This window comes from Chlorocebus sabaeus, chromosome X (genome assembly GCF_047675955.1).
Source record: "Chlorocebus sabaeus isolate Y175 chromosome X, mChlSab1.0.hap1, whole genome shotgun sequence".
Lineage (NCBI taxonomy): Eukaryota > Metazoa > Chordata > Mammalia > Primates > Cercopithecidae > Chlorocebus > Chlorocebus sabaeus.
Window position 1 is genome coordinate 46,191,629 of NC_132933.1, and position 22,678 is coordinate 46,214,306.

Consider the following 22,678-nt stretch of genomic DNA (forward strand, 5'->3'; position numbering starts at 1 on the left):
TCCAAATGTTTGAAGATTTTCCTGTTATCTTTCTAGTTCGATTCAATTGTAGTTGGAGAATGCACTCTGTATCATTTTAATTCTTTTAAATTTCTCGATGTTTGTTTTATGGCTAAATATATGATCTATCTCGGTATTTCTTTCATAGGCACTTGAAAAGTATGTGCATTCTTTTTTTTGTTTTGTTTTGTTTTGTTTTTTGAGACAGAGTCTAGCTCTGTCACCCAGACTGGAGTTCAGTGGCATGATCTGCAACTTCCACCTCCCACGTTCAAGCGATTCTCCTGCTTTAGCCTCCCAAGTGGCTGAGATTACAGGTATGCACCACCATGCCCGGCTAATTTTTGTATTTTTAGTAGAGACAGGGTTTCACCATATTGGCCAGGCTGGTCTTGAACTCCTGACCTCAAGTGATCTGCCCACGTTGGCTCCCAAAGTGCTGGAATTACAGGAGTGAGCCACCATGCCCAGCTCGAAAAGTATGTGTATTTTTTACTACTATATAATTCATCCATGTAACCAAAAACCACTTGTACCCCAAACGCTACTGACATTTTTTTAAAGTAGTAGATATGTAGGATGAACAAGTCTAGAGATCTAATATATAACATCATGAGGATTATAGTTAACAAAATTGTGCTGTATTAAGAGTATCTGCAAAACTGAGTAGATTTTTGCTGTTACACAAAAAATGGATAATTATGTAAGATGATGGGTATGTTAATTTGCTTAACTATAGTAACTATTTTATTATTTATATGTATCCCATAACATTAGGTTGAATATATTAAATATACCCAATAAATTGATTTTTAAAAGCAAAAAGTATGTGTATTCTGCTTTGTTGGGTGAAGTGTTCTATAAATATCAATTAGATCCTGAAGGTTCATGATGCTTTTGAGTTCTTCTGTATCCTTGCTAATTTTCTGATAAGTTCTATCAGTTGGTAAGATAGGGGTATTGAAATCTCTAACTGTGTAATAGTGAATGTCTCTGTAAGTTTCATCAGTTTTTGCTTTACATATTTGGAAGCTCTGTTGTTTGGTTCATACACATATGATTACTAAGACGTTTTAGAGGATTGGCCCTCTTATCATTGTGTAAATATCCTCCTCTGTCTATGGTAATTTTCTTTGTTCTGAAGTCTATTTTGTCTGCTAATAATATATCTACTCCCTACTCTCTTTTGTTTAATGTTGCATGGTATATTTTTTTCCTATCTTTTTACTCTTAACTTGCCTATATCATTACTTTTGAAGTGACTTTCTTACAGACAACATATAGTTGAGTTGTGTTTTTAATTCCCTGTACCAATTTTTAATTGGTATGTATAGCCCATTTACATGTACTATAATTATTGTATTGCTGTATTAGGGCTTAAGTCTGTCATTTTTTAAATTACGATTTTCATTTCTCTGTTTTCCATTTCTGCCTTCCTATTGGTTATTTGAACATTTTTTAGAATTCCATTTTAATTTGTCTATAGTGTTTTTGAGAGTATCTTTTTGTATAGCTTTTACGGTCACCCTAGATATTATATACAGTATACATCTCTTATCACAGTCTACTGGCATTGCTGTTTTACCAGTTTGAGTGAAGTCTAAAAATTGTTCCTCCCTGTATGTCCCTTAACCCTTCTCCATTTGTAATGTAATTGTCTTAAATATTTCCTCTACATATATTTAGAGCCATATCAGATAGGTTTATAATTTTTGCTTCAGCTTTCAAACATAATTAAGAAAACTGAAAGTAAGAAGGAAAGCCTATTATATTTACCCATATTTTTGCTTTTATTTGTTGTTTTTTACTTCCCGAGGTTCCAAGATTCCTTCTTTTATAACTTCCTTTCTGTTTTAATAAGTTCCTTTAGCCATTTTTTTTTTTTTTTTTTTTTTTTTTTGAGACGGAGTCTCACTGTGTCGCCCAGGCTGGAGTGCAGTGGTGCGATCTCGGCTCACTGCAAGCTGTGCCTCCCAGGTTCACACCATTCTCCTGCCTCAGCCTCCCGAGTAGCTGGGACTACTTTTACGGTAGTCTATCGGCAACAGATTTTCTGAGCTTTCCTTCATCTCTCAATGCCTTGATTTCCTCTCTTTTTTCTGGAGGATATTTTCGTTTGCTCTGAGTTGACAGTTCTTTCAGCACTTGAAAAGTATTGGGCTACTTCTTTCTTGCTTTCCTGCTTTCTGATGAGAAATCCTCTGTCATTCAAATAGTCTTTTCTCTCTTGGTTAGATGCCATTTTTCTCTTACTGCTTTCAAGTTTTTTTTCTTTGTCTTTAGTTTTCAGAAGTTTAATTGTTATGTGTCTTTGTGTAAATTTCTTTGTGTTTATCCTTTTTGGGTTCGCTCTGCTTCTTGAGTCTGTTCATTTATGCCTCTTTCCAAATTTGGGACATTTTCACCTATTTTTTCTATCAGCTATTATTTACTTTTTAGCGCTACCCTCTTTCTCTTCTCGTCTTTGATGACATGAAAGTTAAGTTCTTGCTTATAGTCCAACAGGACCTGATGCTCTGTTAATTTTTTTTCAGTCTATATTTCCCTGTTGTTTGGATTGGATAATTTCTATTATTCTATCATCCTGTTCACTGATTCTTATTTCTATACTCTCCTTCTATTCTACTACTGGTTCCTTCTACCAACCTTTGCATTTCTTCTATTACAAATTTTTCATTCTAAAATTTTTGCTTGGTTCTTTATAACTTCTCTTTCTTTACCAAGAGTTTCCTTCTTTCTCTTTCTTTTCTTTTCTTTCTTTCTTTCTTTCTTTCTTTCTTTCTTTCTTTCTTTCTTTCTTTCTTTCTCTCTCTCTCTTTCTTTCTCCTTCCTTCCTTCCTTCCTTCTTTCTTTCTTTCTCTTTCTTTCTTTCTTTCTTTCTTTCTTTCTTTCTTTCTTTCTTTCTTTCTTTCTTTCTTTCTTTCTTTCTTTCTCCTTCCTTCCTTCCTTCTTTCTTTCTCTCTCTCTCTGTCTCTCTCTTTCTTTCTTCTCTTTTTTTGTGCTGAGGCGGTTTTTTTCATTTGTTTGAAGTGTGTTTATAATTGTTTGTTGATGAATTTGTTTTACATGAATTCTTTAAAATCTTTGTGATTTTTAAATTGAAACCTAGATATGTTCATACTATGTTATGAGACTCTGGATCTGATTTAAACCTTTTGCTTTGGCTGACTTTATTTGACATTGTTCTGGCAGTAAAAATGCTGCCTTTTTACTGCAGAATGGGAGTAGGACTTCAGTTTCCATATGTGGTCTCAGTGGACACCAGAAATGAGGGTCTCCAAGTTACTGCTAGGTGGAGTGGGGATTCCTGCCCCCAATATGGTTTCTACTGACAAGGTGAGAATGGAGTTCATTAACTGCTGGCAGGGATGAAAAACCTGGCTTTGAATTTGGCCGCCTTTGACACCACCCTGGTGAGGGTGTTGGGATGCCATTTTATAGCCTCACAAGGGTGGGTGTCTAGGCTGTCCACTTGGTGTTTGCTGGCCTGAGTGCAGATAGGACCACAGATTTTTCCCTGGTGGTTGGTTATAGTTAGAGTGATTATCGTCTAAAAGTTTTCTGAGTTGCTAGGCTGCCCTTCCTTGCCCTTTGTCTAAAAAAGCAGACCTTTTTGTTAGGACTTTTTGAAAAATTTATACCCATTGTCATTTCTGGGTTGCCAGCCTGTTCAACTCCAAGCCTGGGAAATATGAGGCAAAAAGAAAACCTAGGTAACTCACCACCATATTGTTCCTTTGGTCTTGGAATCCCTAGCCAGTTTGCCTTCTTCTGTCTACCTTTCAGGATCTTCTTAGGTTTATTTATTTTTTATCTTATTTTACTTTTCTCTCTCTCTCTCTTTTTTTTTTTTTTTTAAGAAATAGAGCCAGAGTCTCATTATGTTGTTCAGGCTGGTTTTGAACTCCTGAGATCAAGTGATCCTCCCACCTCAGCCTCCCAAAGTGCTAGGATTACAGGTGTGAGCCACCACTCCTGGGCTTCTTACGTCTATTTTATACATAATGTCCTGGGCTTTTAGTTATATTTAGGGGGAAGAAGAGGGAGAAGTACAGCTACTCCGTCTGCCCTGAAATGGAAGTCCTTGAGATTTTAATTAATTAGAGACACGGTCTCACTCTGCTGCCCAGGCTGGAGTGCAGTGACACAATCACAGCTTACTGCAGCCTCAAACTCCTGGGCTCAGGTGATTGTCTTGTCTCAGCCTCTCGAGTAGCTAGGACTGCAGGCACATGCTGCCATGCCTGGCTAATATTTTTCTTTTTAGAGACAGGGTCTTTCTATGTTGCCCAGGCTGGTTTTGAACTCCTGGCCTCAAATGATCCTCCCTCCTTGGCCTCCCAATGCACTGGGATTACAGGCATGAGCCACCACACCTAGCCTAAGATTTTAGTTATTATGTTGTCAAAACTTTCATTTTTTAGGGGTTCTCTCAAAGCTTATTCATGTAGGCCTTTCCATCTCAATATTCTTATTTTTTTGGTTATTTTGTGTTTTATATTTTTAAGAATCTTAATTTTTTTCCCCGTAAGTGATTAGTGAATTGAACCATTGTATTTTGTTAAATAGACATCCTTTCTCTATTAGTTGAAATTGCTGCCTTCCTGATACACCAAATTATTGTTTGACTTGGCTTGACTCTGCTTCTAGACTTTCTATTCTGTTCTGTTGATCTCTTTTTCTTATTCTAGTATCGCCATTTTTGTTACTGTAGCATGCCCCCCTATCTTGTAGTGTAAGGCCACTACCTCTATTCTCTTTTTAAAAAAGTGCTATTTTCTATGTCCTACTATTTATTAAGATAGTTGGCATTTTCTTAAGTTCTTAAACATAAAGGAATTAAGGCTCATTTGGGGATCCTTATAGCACTAGATGGAGGAAATTGTGATATTGAACCCTTCTTCTAGTTCAGTAGTTCTCAACTGGAGACAGTTGGCCCCACCATGGGTGAATTTTGACCAAATCTGGAGACATTTTTGGTTGTCAAGACTAGGGAGATGCTACCGGCATGAGAGCCCAGGGATGCTGCTGAACATAGCGCACAGTTCAGTCCCCCACAGCAAAGACTTATTTGGTAATGTCGAACAACTCTGATCTTGTCCTATGATTAGGAAGCTAAGATTTTTGGCTTTTAAATCCTTTTCTAAGATTCATTTAACTTGAAAGCAAATCATATTAAGTGGTATTTGCTCCCCTAGTTACCTTTAGGTATGTGATTTAAGGTCAGGCCCCTGAAATTATGCCAGTATCTGGGACAAATGATCAAGATTTTAAAATATGGGCATAAATCAAGTGTAAATTTAATTACAGATAGTGAAGAGGTTTCAGTAATATGACCAGTTACAAAATAAATAATACAAAAATCAATAGCTTTCCCATGTTTAAGCAATAGCAGTTGGGAAATATAATGGAGAAAGGTCTAATTAACAATTTCAGCCAAAAGAATGAGATGCATAGGAGTAAACTTTTAAAAATGTACATGACTTAAATGAAGCAAACCACAAAATTTTACTGATGAATGTAAAAGAGAATGTGAATAAATGAAAAGCCCCACTGAATGCTCAGACCCTATAAAATAAGGATGTCATTTATCTTTGAATTAATCTATACATTTAATGCAATTCTTGTAAAACCATAATGGGAATCATTGGGGGAAGGAAAGGAAGGAAGGACTTGACAAGATTTCAGAGTTTGTATGGGGGAATAAATGCTTGAGACTAGCCACCGCCTTTTTTTTTTTTTTTTTTTTTAAGGAAAGTAATGAGAACTTGCAAGAAAACATGTGAAAATTATTATAAATTTATTCTTTTCCTGTAAATTTAAAATATTATGTAACATAAAAATAAAATAATTCTAGTGCTATGGAACAGGGATAGAAAGAAAAATCAGTGAAATATTTTATAGTACTATACAGAAACAAACCTGTGCTTGTGAAGGTGACATTTCAAATTTGTGAGATAGAGAATACAGTAGTGAATAAATGAATTGCAGTAGCTGGCTAACCAGTTATTGGGGGTGAGGTAGAAAGTAAAACCATAGCCAGGCTCATGGCTCATGCCTGTAATCCCAGCACTTTGGGAGGGCGTGGTGGGTGGATGACTTGAGGTCAGGAGTTCAAGACCAGCCTGGCCAACATGGTGAAACCCCGTCACTACAAAAAAAAAAAAAAAAAAAGCTGGGCATTGTGGTGCATGCCTGTAGTCCCAGCTACTAGGGAGGCTGAGGCAGGAGAATCACTTGAACCCAGGAGGCGGAGGTTGCAGTGAGCCGAGATCGTGCCACTGCACCACTCCAGCTGGGTGACAAAGCGAGAGACTCCGCCTCAAAAAAAATAAAAATAAAAATAAAAGCGAAACCATAAATTTTTTTTAAAGCATAGGTGAATACGAAAATATGTAAATAATATTTCTGGAGTTGAGGAGATAAGCATTTCTATAGGAGTTTAAAATAATATAGTCAAATGGTTCAAAAATAAAACTATAAATAGCACAAATAGGTATATTATTCCCCATCTGCATCTTTATTACCCCTGCCCCCTTCCCATACTCAGTTAACCACTGTATTGTATATGTCTTTCCAGAGCTTCTTCATGAGTTTGTTGAGAAATAAAAATATGTATTCTTAGTCCTCTGCCTTTTTTGATATAAACAGTATACTCTATACACTATTCTGTACCTTGCTTTTTAAACTTAAAAACTTTATACGCTTATTTTACACATTTGGAATGTCTTCACATTAGTCAGTACATAGAGAGCTTCCTCAGTATGTTTTTCCTCAGTATTTTTTATAGGATCATAGTATTCCATGCTCTGGATGTGCTATAATTTATATATCCAGTCCCTTGCTGACGGCCATTTGGGTTGTTTACATAATCCTTTACTAATACAAACAGTGATGCAATTGGTATCATTTTACGTGTCATTTTACAGGTATGCAAGTATATTTTTGGGGCTAAATTTCCAGAAAAAGTATGGCTGTTTCAAAAGATAGATGCGTTTGTAATTTTTAAAACATCGACCACTTGTTTCCCATAGTTGTACCAATTTATTCCCCCATTTGGAACCTGTGAGGCTGCCTGCTTCTTTATAGTGTCCTTAACTGAGTGTGTTTAGTTTTTGACTTATTGTCATTTGTTAAATGAAATTATTCTCAATGTAGTTATAATTTGCAATTTTCTCTTAAAAATTAGGTTGAGCACCTTTTCATATGTTTAAGAGAAAAGTCTTTTTAAACATGATATGAAGACACAGACTATTATATGGAGACATAGACCAGAAAAAAACTGTTGGAAAGATTTGACTACACAAAAATAAAATAAAAACTGAATGACAAACTGGGGTAGAGGAATTATTGCAACATATGACAAAATAAATAGCCTTGATATACACTTTTATTAAAAATCAGTAATAGCGTTGGTAGGAATGTAAATTGTCTCAATTTCTATGGAAAACAATATGGAGGTTTCTCAGATAATTAAAAATAGAACCACCTTTTGATTTAGCAATTCCACTGCTGGATATCTACACAAAGGAAAAGAAACCAGTATATAAAAAAGACATCTGCACTTATATGTTTATTGCAGCACTGTTCACAATGGCAAAGTCATGAAATCAACCTAAATGTCCATAAGTGGTTGATTGGACTATGCGGCCATAAAAAGAATGAAATCATATCCTTTGCGATATGGATGGAGCCAGAGGCCTAACCAAGTGAAGTAACTCAGAAAAAGACAATCAAATGTCACATGTTCTCATGTATAAGTGGGAGCTAAACAGTAGGTACACATGGACGTTAAGATGAAAATAATAAACACTAGGGACTCCAAAGAGAGAGAGTTGGGGGTGGGGGTAAAGGTTGAAAAATTACCTATTGGGTACCGTGTTCACTATTTGGCTGATGGGTACACTAGAAGCCCAACCCCCACTATCATGCACTATTATGCAATATATCTATGTAATTTTAAAATAAAATTTGAAAATATCAGTAATAAGACAGTATTCTTTGATGTGAAAATGGGCAGGTGACATGAATAGGCAATTTCAAATGAAAAAAATTGAAGTACCAATGAAACCCATATTAAAAATTCAACCTCATTGTTCAGTTCCCACCTATGAGTGAGAACATGCGGTGTTTGGTTTTCTGTTCTTGCGATAGTTTGCTGAGAATGATGGTTTCCAGCTGCATCCATGTCCCTACAAAGGACACAAACTCATCCTTTTTTTATGACTGCATAGTATTCCATGGTGTATATGTGCCACATTTTCTTAATCCAGTCTGTCACTGATGGACATTTGGGTTGATTCCAAGTCTTTGCTATTGTGAATAGTGCCGCAATAAACATACGTGTGCATGTGTCTTTATAGCAGCATGATTTATAATCCTTTGGGTATCGGGAAGGGGAACATCATACACTGGAGCCTATCATGGGGAGGGGGAAGGGGGGAGGGATTGCATTGGGAGTTATACCTGATGTAAATGATGAGTTGATGGGTGCTGATGAGTTGATGGGTGCAGCATGCCAACATGGCACAAGTATACATATGTAACAAACCTGCACGTTATGCATATGTACCCTAGAACTTAAAGTATAGTAAAAAAAAAAATTCAACCTCTCAGATAGGTAATGAATTGTAAATATAAATGCCTTCACTATACAATTGGTTATTTCTTTCTTCCTTTTTTTTTTTTTTTTTTTTTTTTAGATGGAGTCTTGCTTTGTCGCAAGGCTGGAGTGCAGTGGCGCAATCTTGGCTCAGTGCAACCTCCGCCTCCTGGGTTCAAGCGATTCTCCTGCCTCGGCCTCCTGAGTAGCTGGGACTACAGGCGTGCACCACTACACCCCGCTAATTTATTTTTTATTTTTAGTAGAGACGGAGTTTCACCATGTTGGCCAGGATGGTCTCTATCTCTTGACCTCTATCCTCCCGACTTGGCCTCCCAAAGTACAATTGGTTATTTCTCTAAAGTATACATATGATTCTTCTCCTAAATGAAACATAGGAGTATTGCGCCGTATAAATTTTAAGTAGTTTTTGTATGTGGTAAAGTTTCCAATTCCTTCCCCATATTTCCTTTCTGTCTCTTTCACCCCAAGAGGACCTAGATGTTTTGGATAGCAGAATCTTACATCATTTGTCACCATGACAGTTGAATACAGGCAATAATAGATGCAAGTACAGTTACTTATTAAGCACCTTTTCCTTTTAAAGGTGAAATAGAATATCTGTAATTGTGTGTTAGAGTCTAGAAAAAGTTGGTTCAATTCAGCAGAAACACTTATTGAAATGTGCCATGTGCATTGATCTGTAGTGGGGATGAAAAGATATGAACTTTGCTTTCAAGTAACTCATTAATCTTATTTGTGTCGTTATGCATTAATTTATTCTTATAGTTTTCTTTTTAAAGAGGCAGGTAATCTGTTTTCTGAAAATTTATTCCAGACCTTCATTTATTCTTTACGTACTGTACAGTTCACCCGTTTAAAATGTACAGTTCAGTGATTCACAGAGCTATGCAGCCACCATTACAACAGGCCATATTAGAATATTTTCATCATCCCCAAAATAAACTCTCTACCCATTAGCAGTCATTGCCCATTCCTCCCTTTCCCCAGTCCTTGGCAACCACTAATCTACACTGTCTCTGTAATGGAATCATATATTTTTAATAAATGGAATAATATATTATTCGGTCTTTTGTGACTAGCTTCTTTCACTTAGCATGCTTTCAAAACTCATTCATGTGGTAGCATGTATTACTACTTTTTCTTTTACGGCAAGTACAATTCTATTGCATGGATACGCTGTATTTTATTCATCTATTCATCAGTTAATAGGCATTTGGGTTTCTACCTCTTGTCTGTTTTGAATAATACTGCCATGAATATTCACATATATGTTTTTGTGTGAATATATGTTTCATCTCTTTTTAGCATATATATATATATATCCCTAAGAGTAGAATTGCTGGGTCATACGGTAACACTATGTTAGCCCTTTGAGGAAATGCCAGACAGTTTTCCAAAAAGGTACAGCATTTTACATTTCCAACAGCAGTGTAAAAAAATTCCAATTTCTCCACGTCCTCATCAACACTTGATCTATCTTTTTGATTATAGCCATCCTAATGGGTATAATGCAGTATCTCATTGTGGCTTTGATTTGCAATTCCCTAATGACTAAGGATAGTGAGCATGTTTTCATGTGCTTTCTTGGCCATTTGTATCAGCAATTTTGTGTCTTTCTGACCATTCTCTTGTAGTCACATCTACCTCTGACCACATCCTGGAAAGGTTCTCTACTTTAAAGGATTGGGGTCATTAAATTTTCTCACTTGGATAATTCAGGATATCTCAAGGTATTTAACCTTAATCTCATCTGTAAAGTCCCTTTTATCAAGTAAGGCAATATGTTCACAGGTTCTGGGTATTAGGCCATCTTTGGGGACCAGGTTTCTGTCTATCACACCATATTAACAATAGTAAGTCTTTTGATCCGTAAACATGATATCTTTTCATTTATTTAGAACATCTGTAATTTCTTCAAATGATGTTTCGTATTTTTGTGTACATTATGTAATTTAAAAATTGTCCTTGAGTATTTCTTTGTGAGCAATCATAAATGGAATTATATTCTTACTTTCTTTCATTTTGTATTGTTCATTGTTATAATATAGAAATGTAATTTATTTTTGTATATTAATCTTGTATCCTGCAACCTTACAGAACTTGTTTATTGTTCTAGTAGATTTTTTATTTCTTAGAATTTTCTGTGTTCATGATCATGTCATCTATGAATAGAGATAGTTTTACTTCTTTCTTTTCAATCCACATGTGTTTTATTTCTTTTTCCTGCCTATTGTCCTGGCTAGAATTTTCAATGTATTGTTGAATCAAAGTGGTTATAGCAGACATCCTTGTTTTGTTTCTGATGGTAGTGGGAAAGTATTTAGTCCTTCTCCATTAAGTGTGATGTTACTATAGCTTATTCATTAGTGCCCTTTATCCTGTTTAGGAAGCTCCCTTCTCTTCCTAATTTGTTGAGTGTTTGTGCCATGAAAGGGTATTGGATTTTATCAAATGCTTTTACTGCTTCTATTGAGGTGATAATGTGTTTTTTTTAATAATAGCATAATTGAGGTATAATTCACATATCTTAAAATTCACCATTTTTAAGTATACAATTCAGTGGTTTTTAATATAGTCACATAGTGTACAACTGTCACCACTATGTAATTTGAGAACATTCTCATCGCCCTCCCACAAAAAACCCTATACCCATTAGCAGTCACTCCCCATTACCTACTCCTCCCAGCCCCTGGGAATCATTAATATACTTTCTGTCTATGAATTTGCCTATTCCGGACATTTCATATGAATAGAATTTCACAATATGAAGCTTTTTGTTTGTTTGTTTGTTTGGTCTGACTTCTTATATTTAGCATAATGTTTTCAAGATTCATTCATGTTGTAGTGTAAATCAGTACTTAACTCTTCTGATTTCAGGACAGCCCTTTTCAGCTTTCTTTTCCCCTGGTTATCGCTGATAAACTAGCCGACTTACACCCTAAATTATTTTTCTCATAAAGCTCCCTGCCTCCTCTTAATTGTTTACCTCCCAAATCTCCATTTTTTAGAGTAAGGTTTTGGACTTGAATGTCCTCACACTCTGTTTCAATAAAGTCGGTTCTTTTGGGGATGGCTTGGGAGCTCTCTGTTCTTATGAATGGTCTTTATCCCTGGGCAGAATCGTTCAGCCAGTGCTTTGGGTACTGGTCAGTGACAGTAGCCACTGGTCTTCCTGCTTACCTCTTCAGGTGTGGACCTTAACCCTGCAAGTGAACTGGGCTGGGATAATCAGGGTGAGGGTGATTGGGGCCTGAGTATTCTCAGCCTTCTCTGCTTGGGGTTGAGTCTCCACCCTGTGAGTAAAGGAAGGGAGCCCTTGAACTCTTGGCTATACTCAACAGGAATTTCGCCCCTTCAACTCTGTGTTGGAAGTGATAAGAAATGCTGGCTACTTGTCTCTCCCATTGGGATACTCTATTCCTTGATTGGGAGCTGGGGGCAGAGGGAGTCCAGTTTTGGCTACTCCTCCCTGGGGAGTAGCTTCTGTCAAGGTAGACAAGGGGATGGTGAAAGGAAAGGAGTGCTTTGTGGCTCATATGCCATAGACTGTCACTGTTAGATTACTGAGTTTTAGCAGATTTTCTTGAATAAATGTTTCCTGATTTGCTATGGGCTCTTAGAACAATTTCTAGCCATTTCCAATTTAAAGAAAAAAACCCACAACTTTTTGCTGGAACTTTTTGCTGGTTATGGATTTACTTGGAACAGGTTCATGGGACTTTTTATGCTGCAGTTCTGGAAGTGGATCCCCCCTCTTAGGACTTCTTTTTCAGTAAAGTAGAATTTCTTTGTTATGATGGTGCTAGAAGACTGACTATACTAAAGTAGTACCAGTGAACTGTTTTTTTAATCAAGCTTTTACTCTGTCTTATTGATTAGGTTTCAGGATACCTGCTTTTCCTTGCTTTGTTTTTATTTCTCCATATTGATGAACCTTGTTATAATGGTGTTTTACTTTTAAAAATTATTTTTAGTGACATATTTTTCCATTTGTTACTTTGATTTTTAGGTTTGGCTCCAGCAGCTGCTGTTGCCACCACCACTAGTTCAAGCACCATGCAGTTTACCTCAGTATCAAATGCTTTGACCTCCACTGCTGCTATTGGGCTCTCATGTAAGTTACTAATTCCAAAGAAAATACTGTAATTTCTCATGAGGCCACCTTACTCAATTTGCCAGTATATGTTACAGATCTCCTGTGTCTCAGAAATTGTCATTATTCTTGAACCCATTTATAATTGCTGATATCAATAGTAGCTTTGCTTAAGAACCTAATTCTCATGGCTTTAGCTGTGAATTTTTTTTATGTTAACATGGTTATTATAGCTTAAAATGCTAACTTTAAGCATATAATTCATTAATATTGTGATGCTTTGAAACAACTTCTTGAAGCTATTAACAGTAGGGAGAGTGGGAGTTTTGCCAAGTATTTCTGAAGGGAAGAAGTCCTTATCCATGTGACTAAGATAAAATGGAAAATAAATGTTGGAGCCTTCCTATAGTGTGTTTTTCCATACCGACCTGGTTTGTGGTCCTTACATTTTACCTATCAGAAGTGGAACATGACAAAGGGCCAGCTGTAGTTTTGGGGTTCTAATTGACATTGTGTGATGTCTTGTGACCTCTCCTCTTGAAGAGGACCATCTATCTGGATGCTTTGAGCTGAGATGTGAGACATTATCTTGTAACCTCAACTTCTTTGTTACACATTTTCCATTAGTATAGTAATAGCAAATGTTGGAAATATTGAATTCAGGCCAGGCTCAGTGGCTCATGCCTGTAATCCCAGCATTTTGGGAGGCCATGGCAGGTGGATTGCTCGAGCCCAGGCGTTTGAGACCAGCCTGGGCAACATGGCGAAACCCTGTCTCTACAAAAAATACAAAAATTTGCCGGACATAGTGGTGCGTGCCTGTAGTCCCGGCTACTGGGGAGGCTGAGGTGGGAGGACTGCTTGAGCCCAGGAGGTCAAGGCTGCAGTGAGCCAAGATTGCACCACTGCACTCCAGCCTGGGTGACATAGTAAGACCCTGTCAAACAAAAAAAAAGGAAAGAAAGGAAGAAAGAAAGAGAGAGAGGGAGGGAGGGAGGAGAGAGAGAAAGAGAAAGAAGAAAGAAAGAAAGAAAGAAAGAAAGAAAGAAAGAAAGAAAGAAAGAAAGAAAGAAAGAAAGAAAGAAAGAAAGAAAGAAAGAAAGAAAGAAAGAAAGAAAGAAGGGAGGGAGGGAGGGAGGGAGGGAGGGAGGGAGGGAAGGAAAGGAAGGAAGGAAGGAAGGAAGGAAAGAAAGAAAGAAAGAAAGAAAGAAAGAAAAAGAAAGAAAGAAAGAAAGAAAGAAAGAAAGAAAGAGAAAGAAAGAGAAAAGAGAAAGAAAGAAAGAAAGAGAAAGAAAGAAAGAAAGAAAGAAAGAAAGAAAGAAAGAAAGAAAGAAAGAAAGAAAGAAAGAAAGAAAGAAAGAAAGAGAAAGAAAGTTGTAGGTCTTAGGCAATTTTTTCTTACAGGTCTCTATAAACTGACTTCTTTCAAAGTTTCTTCTTCACAATATCATAATGTTCATCATTAAATTTTGTTGTAATCCTAGCTGTAATAGCCCCCCTCCCCAGCTCTATGACAGTAAGATTGTCTCCATTCCTGGGAATAAAACTAGCCAGAAAATGTTTGATGCTTAATTGAGCATGAATAATGCTCAATTAACCATCACCATCCTCTTGTGCTATTGGCATAGTTAGGCATTAGTTAAGATTGGTTACCACGTGACTTATATTTTCTACCACTTAGACTTCAATTTTGAGACATGACTATGATTCTGGAACCATGTTGATATATGTAAGCAGTATCCTTCTCAACTATGATAGATTTCATGAATATGACCATGTCCAAGGTTTGGAGTTAAAATTATTGTTCAGTCAAAACTTGCTCTCTGACCTTTGACAGGTTCCCCCACTTATCTCCCTCTGATGTCCTTGTCTACAAAATGAAAATATATTGGGACCACAATATCTTTTAATTAACTTTAATGAATTATAACTTATACATCATAAAATTAACTTACTTTAAGTATGCAATCCAGAAATTTTAGTAAGTTTATCAAATTGTGTAACCATCACTGTATTTAGTTTTAGAGCATTTACATCATTCCAATAAGATCCCTCAGCCACAGACAACCACTAATCTGTTTTCCATCTCCATAGATTTGCCTTTTCTGGACATTTCATATAAATGGATTGACCATGGTATTTTGAAGTTTAACCAAAAGTTTCTAAAGGACTCTTCAGATGAAAAAGACTATATAAATTTCTCACTGTTTTTGATTTAAAGGGTAATAGTTAATATTATGTTGTTCTCTGCTGTTGGTGCTCCAACAACTTCGGCTAGAACATTTAATATTATAACCTTGGGATTTGCATTAAAATTCCCTGGAGCAGGTGGAGCAGCTCCTACTGTAGTTAATAAAATTTTAGAAGTATCAGGATGTCTTGGGGCTCTCACTGGAAATGTGCTTTATAACAAGCAGTAAGTTCGTTCTATGGCTTTTAGGGCTAAGTGGTTTTGACCATCTCATCAGAGGATCCAAAAGGTACACTAATATGTTTATGTAGATGATTGCCAAAGAGTAGAATGAGACAGTTGATATCAATGATGTTACTTCTTTGAGATGACTACAGGCAAAACAGCTGCCAAATTCTTGCCAACCATCAAACTTAAGAATTTTTGTTATTGATCACAGTATTTAGCTGGTTGAGATTGATAAAGTTTTCTTTTTTTCTCTAAAAGTTAATTTAAGTTTTGACCTCTATTAAAGTTGACCCTCTTATAAGTTGATTACAGGAGTTTCTCTAGACCTATTCTAAATGTGTTTCTGCCAGTTAGGAGCTAGTTAGGTTGTAGGTGGAAGAAGACTTGGTTATCCATTGCCCCATAGCTATTGTGAGCTGGGTGATAAGGGGTCTTCTACCTAAACCTGTCTTTTAAGTTATACTCCATTTTGGAGCAGTCTTATTTGTTTTTACTTTAAAAAGTTTACTTAGGGATGAAATGACTCTTTTTTAATCTGGCTTAAACTAAAAGTCAATCCCTTTTAAGCTTAAAATAATTATTCCTAAACAGACATGTATATCATCCCTCTCTTTTTTTTTAAGATACAGTCTCATTTTGTCACCCAGGTTAGAGTGCAGTGGCGTGATTATAGCTGACTGCAGCCTAATCTCCTGGATTTATGTGATCCTCCCACCTCAGCCTTCTGAGTACCTGGGACTGCAGGCATGCACCACCATGACCAACTAATTTTTTTTTTTTTTTTTTTTAGTAGAGATGAGGTCTCACTATATTGTCCAGGCTGGTCTCAAACTCCTGGGTTCAAGTGATCCTCCCACCTCAGCCTCCTGAATATCTGGAACTACAGGTGTGCACCACCATGCCTGGCTGATTTTTTTTTTCTTTTAGTAGAGATGGGGTCTCACTACATTGTCCAGTCTGGTCTCAAACTTCTGGGCTCAAGCTGTCCTCCCACCTTGGCCTCCCAAAGTGCTCAACTTGTAGGCATGAGGCACCACACCTGGCCTCATCTCTTTATTTATTCTTTTACATGACCTTATGAGTTTCTACTGTTTAGCAGGCTAACTGGCCAATGTATGAGACTTGTGAAGGGTGTGTCATAAGAACGTTGCAAGTTACCATATTCGCAAAAAATGTAACACATTATTTCCCCATAAAACAATGACAAAATAAAACCTGGTTCTTTTAGTTATGGGTTGAATCACTGAAATATGAATGGGCAGCCTCTTTGATGATGCTGTCATATCCAGCCCTTGTCTATATAAGTCTCAAATTCCTTCGTACAAATACTACTTTTGCCACTAGCCCATCCCTTAGCACCATGATATGATTTGGCTGTGTCCTCACACAAATCTCATCTTGAATTGTAGCTCCCATAATTCCCACGTGTTGTGGGAGGGACTTGGTGAGAGGTAATTGAATCATGAGGATGGGTCTTTCTCATGCTGTTCTTGTGATAGTGAATAAATCTCACAAGATTTGATGATTTTATAAAAGGGAGTTCCCTTACACAAGCTCTCTTGCCTGCCACCATATAAGAGGTGACTTTGCTCCTCATTCACCTTCTGTCATGATTGTGAGGCCTCCTCAGCCATGTGGAACTGTGAGTCAATTAAACCTCTTTCCTTTATAAACTATCCAGTCTCGGGTATGTCTTTATTAGCAGCGTGAGAACAGACTAATATACATCATTTCACCCACCAGGACCTAACGCACTTACCCTTCTCCCCATTAGGTATGTCTCAACCTGACAGCCCCAATTTGGGGTGTTCTTTTTCCCTACTTACCTTTCTTTCTCTTCAAGTGTATTTACTTATTCAGATTCTTCATCTCACTAACCAGTCTTGCAGAGCAGCTTTCAAGCGTTTGTATCTGCAGATTTACAGCCACTTGGGATTACTCTCTGTCCTAGGTATAATCACCAAATTTTAAGAGAAGTTTGCTTTTTATAGTCTGGGAAGGTGATGATGTCCATTTCCGGCATGGAATAAGATGTATAGTTGTTGATCAGGGACAGGATAGGAAAACTGGATAGCAGAATATTTTAAAGACTATTTTCACTATTTTATGCAATGATTTTTAAGACTATCAGAATGAGATTTATTTAAATGTGAGTTCAAATTTGGTATGTAGTTTTTTGTATTATTTTTAGAACCATACTTCCGCTTTACTACACAGATAATGTAGTATTGACTGTATTAACTGGTTAAGACTAAAGTTGTAATTTGCAAAATCAGACTGTGATACAACTTCCAAACCCATTCCTTTACTAGGTATTAATTGAAATATTATTTGACTATGCCAGAGTTAATTTATGCCTTTAAAAATAGCATGAAAGATAACAAAAATAAAACTGTATAAAAAGTTAAAATAGGCCGGGTGTGGTGGCTCACGCCTGTAATCCCAGCACTTTGAGAGGCTGAGGTGGGCGGATCACGAGGTCAGGAGATCAAGACCATCCTGGCTAACACAGTGAAACCCCATCTCTACTAAAAATAAGAAAAAATTAGCCAGGTGTGGTGGCACGTGCCTGTAGTCCCAGCTACTCGGGAGGCTGAGGCAGGAGAATTGCTTGAACCTGGGTGGTGGAGGTTGCAGTGAGCCAAGATCGTGCCACTGCACTCCAGCCTGGGTGACAGAGCGAGACTCCATCTCAAAAACAAACAAAAAAAAGAAGTTAAAATAATCATACCATTTTAAAATGACTCAGGATTCCTTTATGTTTGTGCTGCTTATAGGTAAAAACAATACATACATGCATATATACATATCACTCCCTCTAGAGAGAACAGTTTATCTTTCTAGACTTTTTTCTAAGCATATACAGGCATACATTAAATTTGTTTTATAAAAATGGTACCATACTCTGTGTGTGTGTGTGTGTGTGTGTGTATACACATTCTTAGAATTTGCTGTTTCCTCTTAAGTATACATCTTTTTTTTTTTCTTTTTTTTTTGGAGGCAGAATCTCGCTCTGTTGCTCACTTAGCCTCCTGAGTAGCTGGGATTACAGGTGTGCACCACATCTGGCTGATTTTTGTATTTTTAGTAGAGATGGGATTTCACCATGTTGGCCAGGCTCGTCTCAAACTCCTGACCTCCAGTGATATACCTGCTTCGGCCTCCCAAAATGCTGGGATTACAGGTGTGAGCCACCCTGCCTAGCCAATTATACATCTTTGAATACCTATCCATGTTAGGAAATACAGATTACTTTATTAGAAAACCATCTTTGGGTGAAGATATTCTCCTTTACAAGAAGGGCTCATTTAAAAAAAAAAAATTTTATTTCTGTCTTGAATGCAGTAGTTACTCAGTGTTTGGGTGAATTAATCAATAGAGGGAGTCTATTGGCATTATCATTAATTTTTAGCATTTCTGAGGAAGGTTTTCCTTTCAGATAAGATTTTTGTTCTCAGATGAATAAAATGATGACTTATGGTTGTAAAGAATGTCACGCAAGATCCAATCTGTAATCTCTCCACTGTTCTAACCATAGTGACTCCTGGGCTTCTTTGTGATTGGGCATGGTCTACCTCTGTGGTGCACATTTCACCCTCACAAGGGCTAACATAAAGAATGGGGAATTATCATGGGAGCCTTTGTGGCCAAAAAGGAAATGGAGTCTCGTGGAATTCAAGTAAAGTCATTGCCATGACACTGTTACTTTAATGAAATTGGAACTTAAGATTATTCTTAAGGCACCTTTAGGGACCTGCCAAATCAAATATTGCATAGGCATAATTCAGTTATTCTCCCTTTGTCTACTTTTTTCTTTTTTAAAATTTCTCATTGGTTTCCTTACCTCTTTCTCTGCCTTCCTGCTTTACCTTATCCTTAATTGTGACTTGCTCATGGTCCCTTACTTCTACTTCATCTCTTTCTTCTGTCAGTCCTATCAAGTCTCTCTGCCTATAGTTGGATTCCTTCTATACTTTTGGAAATATTTCCCAGTATCTGCCTAGAGGCAGATTTTTTCCATATTGCTAAATTTTTGGAAATGAAATTCTGACTCATATTAATCCTGTTTTGCTAGAGCTTTTTGTGCCAGACCCTCAGGTAGGCTGCTAGTAGTACATTGGATGGCTTCCCATCCTTCAGTTGGCCATTCTGCCCAGTCAGCTGTGAACCAGGAACAAAAAGGACAGTTATCTGGAACAAAGAATGGGTATTTGAGCTTGTTCCCTCAGCAGGAATGTTCCCTCAGGCCAGCCTCCGTCAGAGTAGTCAGTGCTTGTAGCAGGCACCATGGTTTATGAATTTATCTGGTGTGGCCATTAATCTGAAACTATTGCTAATTTGGAAAGCAAAGCTAACATAAAACAAACAATCATGTACATTATATTTTCATAACAGATTCCTTGTTACAGAAGCAACATTTACTAGTTGTAAGAACATTTGAAAATACTGAGACCAAAAAGAAGAAAATAAAACCTTCCCAGTTCGCTAGCAGCCACAATTTTCTGTGCATTGTTCATTAAGTGCTCAGTGTGTAATAAGATCCAAAAGTGCTGCAGAAATTTAGAAAACCAAAGGAAACTATGAGTAGGAGAGAAGTAGGTGATAAATATGGGGAACAAAGAATTGGAGTCAAGCCATGAAGGATACTTAGGATTTTATCTATAGAGAGCAGGACATTCTAATAGGGGTGTAACAGAAAAAGACACATGAGAGAGAGTCTGGGCTGTAGATAAAGCTTTGAGAGGCTTTTGACTAGGGTTTGCAAAAATGCATGCCTAGTATTGACTGTGGTATAAAGAAATAGGCACTCTTTCCTATTGATAGGGACATAAACTGGCAAAATCAAACGTTTAGATAGGGCAATTTGGCAAGTTATGTTAAAATTTAGAGCATGCTGACACTTTGGTCTAGAAATTTTATTTCTAGGACTTAATTACACAGATACAGTCATGTAAGTATGCAAAGATATAGATGTACAGAGATCTTTTGTAAATTGCAATTATTCTTTTCTTGAAAGTTTCATAAAACTTACCAGCAGTGACATCTGGGACTGGAGTTTTCTTTATGAGAAGAATTTTGAAGACTGATTTGATTTCTTTCATGGTTATTGGGCTGGTTAGAAGTTTTATTTTTCTATGAATTTATCCAGGATTTTTAGTTTTCAGCTGGAAAGTTAATCCAGGTACCTGGCCTGCCATTTATTATTTCATATTACAACAGTGTTGAATTCAAATCTGCATCTTTGAGTTCAAATTTGTATTTTTAAAAATGCCTCCATAATTTTAAATCTGAATGATAAAGGCTTAAATGAAACAATTTCTCATTTCTTACTAACATTATACACTTTATTTTCCAGTTACAACTTCAACGACTACCACCACCACTTTCACCACCAACACTACTACCACAATCACCAGTGGCTTTACTGTGAACCAAAACCAACTGTCATCAAGAGGGTTTGAAAACCTTGTACCTTATACTTCAACTGTTAGGTAAGCCTATTTATTTAAAAACTTGCATGTGTTTCATTTTATTTATCATGTACAAGACATTTGCTTGGATAACTTTAGAATAATATTTGAAAGTTAGCTAAATGATTGAGTTGAGGGAACAGTTAAGAGAAAGATTTCTGTAGCTTAGGAAGTTGAATGACTAACAGCACACCTTTGCCTTCTGAATATCATTATAATAGAATCATTACTATTACTAATAATAGCTACCACTTATTGTGCAATTACTGTATGTTTGGCAAGATGACAATGCATTACAAGTATCATGTCATTTATCCTCACAGTAACCCTATGAGGTAGACAGTATTTTCATTCCCATTTTGTAGGTGAGAAAACGAGAGCATACAGAGATTTTATAATCTGCTCATAGTTGCATACTTGTTAATGGTTGATCCGGGATTAAAATTCAGGCAGTCAAACTCTGGAGCCTGTATATGATGTTTCTCTCTCGTATTTGTTCATTTTTTAAGTTAAGCTTTTTATTTTGAGATAATTGTAGAGTCACATGTATATGTAAGAAATAATACACAACATTCTGTATGGTCTTTATATCATTTCCTCCAGTGATAACATCTTAACAGTAATATAGTGTAATATCACAACCAAGATATTGATATTGCTACAGTCAAAATTCAGAACAGTTTTATCACTACAAGGATTCCTCCTGTTGCCCTTATATAGCCACACCCACTCCCCTCCTTTCCTTGACCCTGAGCAACAATTAATGTTCTCTATTTCTATAATCTTGACATTTCAAGAGTGTTGTGTAGATAGAGTCATATATATGTGACCTTTGGGAATTGGATTTTTTATTCAGCATAATTCCTTGTGATCCACCCAAGTTGTCATGAGCATCAATAGTTTGTTCTTTTTTATTTCTGAGTAGTATTCCATGGTATTTTGGATGCACCATGGTTTGTTTAACCATTCACCTGTTGATGGACATACAGGCTGTTTCCAGTTTTTTTGATATTATGAAAAAAGCTGGTGTGAACATTGGTGTACATGTTTATTATGAATATAAGTATTTCTCTGGGATAAATGCCTAGGAGTGCTGTTGTCAGGTGGTATGGTGGTTACATGTTTTTTGTTTGTTTGTTTTGTTTTTTAAGAAACTGTCAAATTCTTTTCCAGGGTACTGTGCCATTTTACATGCCTACTAGCAATGTATGGGTGATCCAGATTGTCTGCATTCTTGCCAGAATTTGGTGTTGTCACTATTTTTTATTTTAGCCCTTCTGACAGATGTGAAGTGATATCTCATTATGGTTTTAATTTGCATTTCCCTGATGACTAATGATGTTGAAAGTCTTTTCACATGTTTATTGCCATCAGTAGAGCCTCTTTGGTGAAATGTGTGTTCATATCTTTTGTCCATTTTCTATTTGGATTATTTGATTTTTTTACTGTTTGGTTTTGAGAGTTTGTTATGTATTCTACATGCCAGTCTTTTGTCAGATATGTGGCTTATAAGTATATTCTTTAACTGTGTAACTTGGCTTTTCATCCTCTTAACAGGGTCCTTTTGTTGTATCAAAACCTTTAATTAATGAGTTACAGTTTATCACATTTTCTTTTAATGAATTGTGCTTTTAGTGTCAATTATAAGAAATCTTTTCTTAGCCCTAGATCCCAAAGATTTTCTTCTGTGTTTTTCTAAAAGTTTTATAGTTTCACATTTTACATTTAAGCTTGTGATCCATTTTGAGTCAATTTTTATATAAGGTGTGAGGTTTAGGTCAAGATTAATTTTTTTTTTTTTGTCTGTGGATGTCGAGTTTTTCTAACATCATTTATTGAAAGACTATCTTCCCCCCAAATTGCTTTTGCACCTTTGTCAAAAATCAATTTGTGTCAAATGCTTTTTCAGCCTCAGTTGATAGTCTTTTAAGATTCTGTTTCTTTATCTTGGTGAAGTGGTAGATTACACTGATTGATTTTCAGATGTTCAACCAGCCCTGCATATGTTGAATAAATCCCACTTGATCATGGTGTATAATTTTTTGATACATTTTTAAAAATTTGGTTTC

General features: G+C 36.5%; 1 protein-coding gene across 8 annotated transcripts in view; it reads left to right on the top strand.

Annotated features, from left to right (window-relative positions):
- The window catches only part of NUP62CL (nucleoporin 62 C-terminal like), an 84,906-nt gene that overhangs the window by 23,058 nt on the left and 39,170 nt on the right, over positions 1-22,678 (top strand). For 3 of the 8 annotated variants that reach the window (XM_073013477.1, XM_073013482.1, XM_007992494.3), the window contains exons 2-3: positions 12,636-12,740; positions 20,495-20,630. In XM_073013477.1, the coding sequence (XP_072869578.1) occupies positions 12,683-12,740; positions 20,495-20,630 (194 nt within the window). In that variant the 5' untranslated portion in view covers positions 12,636-12,682. Of the gene's footprint in view, positions 1-190; positions 318-8,850; positions 8,943-12,635; positions 12,741-20,494; positions 20,631-22,678 lie in introns of those variants that run through there. The other 5 variants (XM_073013476.1, XM_073013479.1, XM_073013480.1 and 2 more) reach the window with 5 other exon arrangements.